Source organism: Bombyx mandarina, chromosome 03 (assembly GCF_030267445.1).
Source record: "Bombyx mandarina strain Sakado chromosome 03, ASM3026744v2".
In the NCBI taxonomy this organism is placed as follows: Eukaryota; Metazoa; Arthropoda; class Insecta; order Lepidoptera; family Bombycidae; genus Bombyx; species Bombyx mandarina.
In genome coordinates, this window is record NC_143210.1 from 1,336,803 (window position 1) to 1,345,853 (window position 9,051).

A 9,051-nucleotide genomic window follows, 5' to 3' on the forward strand; every position below is an offset into this window, starting at 1 on the left:
AAGTACTAGAATTCTTAATTTTGTCTCTGATTCGCGAAGACTAAAGAAAATAATATATTTTTTTTTACAAATCGATCAATAGCTTACTAGAATAATATTATCTTTAGTCTACTCGGCGGTGGTACTTTAAAGACGTGTGTTGGTTTTAGGAAATGTTGGTATGTTCGTTTTTAAACTACTATTTCAAAAGAACACTTATATACTTAATATTTCCAGATTTATCAGGACGAAATCAGATCTGTCGAAATATAAATCTAAATTTAGTTTTATTTAATGGGTAAATTGATTGAAAAGAACAACTGGCATTTAATTACCTCTAGGATCTGGTGGAAATCTACTGAATTTGCAAATGAATTTACTTTAAAATTAAACGTGAGTAACTAATTACATTCGTGCGTGACTGCGTGAGTAACATTTCGGTATTCGATACTAAATGGACTACCCTTTACTCAGTATGAAATACATACGAATTGCTACAGCTCTAAAAAATATGCCTGAGTGGGGCATAGATAATACACCTAATAGAGTGGGGCCTTAATTTGCCATAAATAATGTAATAATGTATTATCTATGTTTGGGGCTACGCAACTCTTTTACTATTTGTGTTAATTTCCTCTTAAATTGTACAAAATATGTGCCTACTAAAGTTAAATTTAGGACTATTGTTACAAAAGTGAAGAAAAAACAAGAATGAGCGGTCGTAACCCCCTCTACAGCAAAGGTATTCGAATAAAGCGGACTTAAAAACGATAAATTCTAACATCAATACAATCCGCACAATATTAAAATAATTTACTCAAATATGTCTTTTTATTTATCTTTGCCAGTGTTTTCACATTGGCAGGGTCGTCTCGATCCACGCGTGATGATTCTAGGAAGTATGAGAGGTACGGGGAACATCGAGGTAGGAAGCGTTCGCGTTCAAGATCCAGGTCACCAAGGAAACACTCTCCAAAGAGGAATTACTATGCAGAGAGTTCTTCGAGCGCCGGGGACAGAGATCGGAAAGAACATGGTAAACTTTTTAGATTACTTTGCATTACCATCAAACATTCAGATGTAAAGAATTTTAATTTAAATAAAATTATTGACTTGTGTCATTTTCTACATGATTCTAATTGGATAACGTCCCTATAACTTGGCAAACCAAACAATTTAAATAGGAAAATCGACAATGTTACGACATTAATTTATCTCCCTGTATGATTAGTAATTATTTGCCTATTATAATCAATACTCCATTATGTAGTATTTAAAATAGGCCTACAAGTTTTCATCTGTAAACTCGTATTATTTGAGTAAATTACATAGGGAAATTACAAGAGTTCCTTGTGCTGTGTTGTCTAATTTAGATATAAACTCACATACATCAGGAGCTCTGCATAACTACTCCTTTGGCTCATCATGAAAGAATTACGGTTTTTGGAACTTTTGAGATGATTACATTAATAAATTAGGTAAATGTAAAATTTTGTAAATAAATTCTGCACCAGTTTTGTTATTGATTTGCCAAAACAACATTTTATCGATTGTTCCAAAAACTCAAAATCATTTCAGAAAAAAGAAATATTCGCAATTCGCCAGAACAATGGGAAGATGATGAGGTACCAGCACCACCTCCACCGCCTCGTATCACCAAAATATCTATTGGCTTCAATAAACCTAAAGCTCCCATTAAGATGAACCTAAATGCTGCTTCTAAACCGGCTCCGAAACCGAGTGTGGCGTCCGTGTTTAATACTGATGATGATGATGACGAACCTGAAGAGATGCCGGCTGAAGCCAGAATGAGAATGAGGAATATAGGGAGGTGGGTAATTACACTTATTTAATTATTAAAACTCAATTTTATTGAGTCATTACCATTTGTCAAAGCGAAAATTAAAATAAGCAAGAATATTATTTAACTCAAAAGGTAACAAGCAAAAAATTAATACTCTTGTTTTGCCTTTGACAGAGAAACTCCAACATCTGCTGGACCAAATTCATTTGGCAAAACAAAGCAAGGCTTCTGCGACGCTAAGAAAGTATTTGAGAAGAACCTCAAAGAAGCACTGGAGACAGTGGACAAGCCAGCATTGACCAATCTCCCACAAACTATTTACAAAATCAAGGGGCCTTGATATTTGTATAATTCTAGCCTACATTTTATATGTTAATTAGAAATATTTCAGTCAGAACTCTCAATTTAAAACATTAAATCACACTGCATATTGACCTAATATATAATAATTTGGAATAATAAATAATTTAGATTTCTAAAATCGAAACAAATTATAGATACTTTCAGAAATAAGTAGTTTTCAAATATTGTTAGTTAACTATCAGATTTTAGAGAAAATTATCCATATCGTACATATATTGTGCAAAGACATTGAGGTGAGGATATCACTAAGAATATTTTTCATTACAAACAATTCTTCCTTAATCTTTAAGGCATGATAATGCTAATGGTAACTCACAAAAAAGTTTCAATTGCATCCATCAAGAAATTCTATAGTATCAATTTTTTTTCATTCAGTGTTACCAGTTCAATGCCATTAATTTTACTTCGCCATGTTACTATATTAATAAACATATTTCAGTAGTATATTGTTTTAGTAGTATATTGACAACTAATCCACAGTACACAGGTGGCATTTGGATCTAACTGCATAACCGACTAGGAAATTATTCAAACGTATTACAATATTGTAAATGTGATAAGAACTAGGCGATAGATAAAATTCCTTATTGAGTGTTGTAACTGAAATACTATATAGAATTTATAGATTATATCTTTATAATTAAGATTTCAAAATATTTTGCTTCTCGATGTGTAGTTACGGTTTTAAAGATGTTTTAATAAATATATATTACAAGGATTTTAGTGCAAATATACAATCCTCATCTGTTGCCACAAATACATCTGTTACTACTCATTCACATGCTTACAGTAGAACTTACAGATACCAGTTACGACCTTTAAACTCAAGTCAACTGGAACACCTTGTTTCTAAATAAAACAATATTCTCAATAAGTTATAACTAGAACAATTGAATGATATGTACTTAATAAATAACATATATTAACAACTATAATTTTTTTAAATACATACTAAATGAAACGTAAAGGATTTCTCAATTAAATCAAGAATATATGCACCAGAAACAGCCCTGTTTATGCTGGATTTAGGGATAAAAGTTCTAATTTGCTATAAATGCTATAATTACTGATATTAAGGTGGTATTGTTAGCTCGAATGTGTAAGTACCACCAGCTTACCGCTTTCTACCGTGACGCAATCGGTACGGTCTGGCGTCGAAGCGTTATACAGCAATTGAGGCCTATAAAATCAAAGGCAGCTAAATCCGAGTCTGTCAAATTCACGTAAACTACAAAAATCGGCCTTAAACATGTCATTACACGGCTCCTCCCGATCCATCTAAGTAGGTACTGCTCTGCTAGCGCCAGTGTTGCTAACGCTGGCCCTAGCAGAAGAGAAGATGAAATAACTTTGTTCGGATAGCTACGATGTTCTTTATTTTAAAGCAGATTTATAAAAAAAATTAAATGATATAACTTCGTTTATTAGTACTTAGTACAGAGTAAAAATAATTTTTTTTAACTGAATTTGTTAGAGATTTATCTGCATTTGTTATAACATGAAAACACTAAAGAGTATCGAACTAACTAAACAAGATAGCGCCACTATTACTCCATTCCGTTTAGCTGCCTTTGATTTTATAGGCTTCAATTATACGATTCAATTCTTTGTCTCGAGGTGAGTGGCAGCATTCACATTGACGATGTCTGTAGACCCCGGTACCACGTACCACCATGTGGATCGTCAGCTCATTTACCAATTAAATAGAAAAGGTATTTAGAACTGTAGGTATGGCTCGCAGGTCCCTCTACCTCATCAAGAATAAATAATAAGGTTTGGCTCTTGAAGATATGCTTCGTTGTGCCAGACTTTATTTAATCAATCCACTTGAACGAATGTAGTATAAAGAATACTTATGCTCTGCTTATAATGTTTCGCTGTTCTCTGTTATAATTTGTAATCTTATTCAAAATCTATTTTTTGATAAGATTACAGTATTTGAGGTTTGGTTACGTCATTTTATTTTTATTTATTCATATAATTTTCATTCCACAGCGTTGCTTTGAAAAAATATTTCGTAAAATTAAACTACTGAAGATAATCCAATAATGTCTGTACAGTAATTATGACTGACCCAGTCATGGTGGCGGCGCGGATACCTACTTGTTTCAAGTAGAAAACCACTACATTTTCGAGACAACATAAATAGTTGACAAATAGAAGTTAAATTATTTTCGATTTATTTGGCAAGTATTATATTCAGTATCATCGACTTTTATTTTTTTATTAGAATCATAGAAATAAATCATTCAAATCAAACATGGGTATTTAACAATTTCAAAACAATCCAATTGGATCTACATATTGCCGTTACACTGGTCTCTCACTTGGCATACTTCCCGTGCCGTGGTTTTCTCTGAAGAAAACCAAGCTGTATGAACATAAATGTAAGGTATTCCAGTCGATTTAATGAATTAGAGCAAATTAAGCATGTGGACTCACTGTTATATAAATACAGTTTGGTGTGTTGAAAGCGCAATGTATTTGAACAAAAAAGCGTTCTAGATATAAATTCAGGAAACTCAGAAAATAAGCAATTTTTTAACAAATTAAAGTATTTCATTATATAAGTAGTGCGTTAAATAAATATGAATGACGATATATTTACTCTTTTATTTAATTAGAAAGTATTGTTTTTTGGAGATCTCTAGAACGAGTATCTATCTACTTTATGATTGTGACCGTCATATATAGTGAGTTGATTTTCTTCTTCACTTTGTGGATCCCTTATTAAAATAGGAAATTCTTGTAATTTCCACTTGTTCGGATATCGCAGCCATTTTACTTTGGGATGATGCGATATGGAAGAGCTTTTCGAATGGTTATATAGTGGTGGATCAAAATTATGATTTTTTATGAGAAATAAAAATAAATTATGTACCTACTCTGACCGAACCTATTTGTAATGTTAATTTGAAATTTATGGACTAAATAGGAACATCACCTTACATTGTTCAAACTCTGATTACCTACAGGCTGCCTCTAATGTAGGTTAAAAAAAAAGCAGTTTTGATTAAGATTCGTTGAGTAGATCTTTCAGCAGTAATCAATAAAAATAAAAGTTATATGATCTGTACTCTGAAAAAGCTTATAATAATGATGAAACATTTCATCAATATGTCAGAAACTATTCAAAACTATTTAGAAACGTTTGTTTAGCGGCAAAATCTTTACATTTAAGTGATTTAATAAAAAATGCCCCTGACAAGATAAAGATGACTTGGAACATCATTGGTAGAGAAAGTGGAAAAGTCAGAAATAGCCACCAAGAATTCTCATTAAAAATAGATGATAAATTGGTAACTAGTCATGAAGATGTGGCTAATGCGTTTGAAAAGTTTTTCTCTGACATTCCAGTTTCAACTACCACTTCTCTAAATTCATCCCCCAAATATTATTGAAATATTATTGCATAACCATGTCAACAAATGTAATGAAATTTTTAAATTTAAGGAAATTAATTCAAGCAATTTAATAAAAAGTTTTAATAGCCTTAATGTAAAAAATACAGCTGACTTGTGGGGAATATCAGTAAAGGTTTTGAAGTCTGTAATAGACATTATTGCTCCTCATCTTGCTAGTATTTTTAATGATTTTATTAGGTGTGGTGTATTTCCTGACTTAGTGAAACATAGTAAAGTGATTCCTCTTTTTAAATCTGGTAGTACTGATCTAACTATAGACCTATTTCAGTACTCCCTACGTTGAGTAAAATCTTTGAAAAAATTATTTTGACACAACTTTTAGAACATTTTAATTGAAATAACCTGCTTCATAATAAACAATTCGGGTTTACCAGGGGTCGCTCTACAACTGATGCAGGTGCTTATCCAGTCAAAAATATTTTTAAATCTTGGGAGGAATCGCATGATTGTCTTGGAATTTTCTGTGACTTGTCCAAAGCATTTGACTGTGTTGAACATGAAACATTGGTGAGGAAACTACATCACTATGGTATTAGGGATGGTGCATTGGAACTTATTACTTCCTACTTATCAGGAAGGATACAAACAGTAGATGTGAAAGGTAATAGATCTTCAGGCACCTTGTTGAAAATGGGTGTACCTCAGGGTTCCATTTTGGGTCCTTTTTTATTTCTAATATATATAAACGATTTACCTAGTTTTATTGAGTCCCGACACGAGGTCGTATTATTCGCAGATGATACATCTTTATTATTTAAAATTAAACGACAATTACAAGTCTATGACGAAGTGAATGATGCGATTTCGTGTGTGGTTCATTGGTTCCGTATCAATAACCTATTATTGAATAGTAAGAAAACTAAATGTATTAAATTTACTTTAAAATGTATTAAACCATCTTTAAATGTGAGACAAGTGGATAGTGATGTAATTGTTTCTGAGGAATCATTGGAGCTTGTTGAGTCAACCGTATTTCTTGGTATAACGGTGGACTCCAAACTGCAATGGGGACCTCATATTCATAAATTGGCGAGTAAGCTCAGCTCTGCAGCATACGCAGTAAAAAAAATTAGAATGTTAACAAACGCGGACACGGCTCATTTAGTTTACTTTAGTTACTTCCAGAGTGTCATGTCCTATGGCATTTTGCTATGGAGCAATGCGGCCGATGTAGAAATGATATTTATTCTGCAGAAAAGAGCTATACGTGCTATTTATAACATGCACTCAAGGGAATCCCTGAGGGAGAAATTTAAAGAAATTAAAGTTCTCACTATGCCATCCCAGTACATTTTTGAAAATTTGATGTATGCTCGTAAACATATTGAGGAGTTTCCTAAAAAGTCGGACATACATAATAGAAATACTAGGAACAAACACAAGCTTGTTGTGCCGATGAGTAGGTTACATAAGATACGAAATTCATTCGGGTGTTTGTCTGTGCGCCTGTACAACAAAATCCCACAAGATGTTCAGAACCTACATATACATAGGTTTAAGAAAACTATTAAAGAACATCTGTGCAATAAAGCTAACTATAAAGTCAATGATTATCTAGAAGATTGCACAAAGTGGGAATGAGTTGCTCGCTCCGGGCATTTCAATGTCGTAGTAATTGTTACGTTATAATACTCATTGTAAAAAATTCATATTTAAAAAAAAAAAAATCTAATATTAAGAAATAAATAAATAATAAATTCATATTTAAAAAAAAAAAGACATGCCCGCTGAGTTTCTTGCCAATTCTTCTCAGGACGGAGGCTAGTTCTTGTGAATTGGCGGTAGTTCTTTTGACGTTCAACAAGTATGTACTTTCATTTATGTTGAATAAAAATTTTTTGACTTGATTTGATTTTGATTTGAAACGGCTTGGACTTTTAAGAACATTCATCCTGATAACTAAAAAATCAGAATTGAAAATTATACTTTCAACAAATTGTGAGGCGTTAAGACTGCCTCAAAATGCACAAAGTAGAAAAACCCATACAAGACAAAATATTTTACAAATATGTAGTAGATGAATATTTCATTGAGGATTTGATAGAAACAAAAATGTTATTTTATTATTTATTTAATAATAAATCACTTCCTTTGCACTGCCTGTGGACGTGACATGTCCCTAGGGAAGTTACTCTTGGGAGGAGTACGGATTCTTCTGTCTTTCTTCGATCTGTTCCTGACAACTTTGCTGTGGATGGCGCATGACACGCAGTAGTGGAGCTTAGCGTATAACTTAGGGAGCTGGAACACTGAAAAACATTTTTTTGCTCTTATTAATAAAACAAAATATGGTTGTTAAGAGAACGAGTTGAGAACCTGTAAAGTAACATTGGACCATTGATAAAGGTGAAGAGAAGAGTTAATGACTATTTGCAAGTAGTCAGTCAAGAACATCAACCATAACAGGGGCTTAAATAGTAATGTGTTTTATTTTCTGAAGATGAATCAAGCAAAGAATTGATCTTGTAAAAGCCCACATGGCCACAAGGCTATTTTGTAAAGGCTTTTGTCTTTCTTATTCAAACATGAAGAGGTGTTTAGCGTTTTATGTATTTTATCATTTTAATGTTGAATTTTTTTTTAATATCTATATTATTACAATAAGTGTACTGCTGAACATAGATCTACCTACCCCTGTCAATGGATGGACCCATTGCTTGTGAATTGATTGTATCATTATGTTGTTTAATAAAATTAAAAGTTGCAGTTCCTTGACATATATTTTCAGTTACAGTTGCATGTACAGCAATAGATATCGAAGCTGGCTGATATTTCTGTTACTTATTATCAATGAATTTCAGTGTGTATACTTTTATAACACATTAGTAAAATTGCTGCTAAAGAGAACTTAATCGAAGACGCTTAAAAGTTGTGAAGACATCAAAGATATTTTTGCTGCTGATCATATCCTTTAGGTTAAGAATAAAATGATTTTTTGTCTTCTTATACTCACTTGGGTATACAGAGGCATCGTTAATATCTCTGACCGCCGCCGCTTCTACGATGTTCCTAATCACGAACTTTTTGATAGCCTTGTCCTTTGGCACGCACCGCGCGCAGTTTGTGCATCTCACGGCTTTAACGTGACCACGTCCATGCTTGGCGCGTCCTCCATTACGGCGCTTACGAGTCTGAAAACATTATCAACCATTCAGACCACATGTTCGAGGTGACAACGTTGGCTAAATCTTCGAAAATGCATTGACACTACACATTGTGATTTTCATCACACGTTGAAGACACCAGTGGATATTCCACGTAGTTTTTAATTAATTTAGATTGTATTTATAATAGTTATTTTAAAAAACTTTACGCACCATGTTTCTAACCTCCGATCCGGTGAACAAAGAACGGCGGAAAAGAACTTTCATTCAGGAATAGACAATACGAGAGCAAAAATATCGAAGTGACCGGTTCGATACCATCGAACGATTTCCGATTTGTTGGTTCGTATCGTGCTGATTTAGATACTACCATATT

General features: G+C 32.9%; 2 protein-coding genes across 2 annotated transcripts; one reads left to right on the plus strand and one right to left on the minus strand.

The window, feature by feature from the left end:
- Positions 1–562: 562 nt before the first annotated feature.
- Positions 563–3,084, plus strand: LOC114252024 (uncharacterized). Its single transcript, XM_028186499.2, has 4 exons — positions 563–721; positions 845–1,015; positions 1,558–1,810; positions 1,958–3,084. Exons 1-4 carry the CDS (start codon positions 691–693, stop codon positions 2,121–2,123), a joined length of 621 nt encoding a protein of 206 aa, XP_028042300.2. The 5' UTR covers positions 563–690; the 3' UTR covers positions 2,124–3,084.
- Positions 3,085–7,624: 4,540 nt separating this feature from the next.
- On the minus strand, positions 7,625–9,046 carry RpS26 (ribosomal protein S26). The gene is made up of 3 exons (XM_028185382.2): positions 8,889–9,046; positions 8,525–8,702; positions 7,625–7,820 (listed from the first exon to the last, which is right to left on the minus strand). The coding sequence occupies exons 1-3, from the start codon at positions 8,940–8,942 to the stop codon at positions 7,654–7,656; spliced, it is 399 nt and encodes a 132-aa protein (XP_028041183.1). The 5' UTR covers positions 8,943–9,046; the 3' UTR covers positions 7,625–7,653.
- Positions 9,047–9,051: the final 5 nt, after the last annotated feature.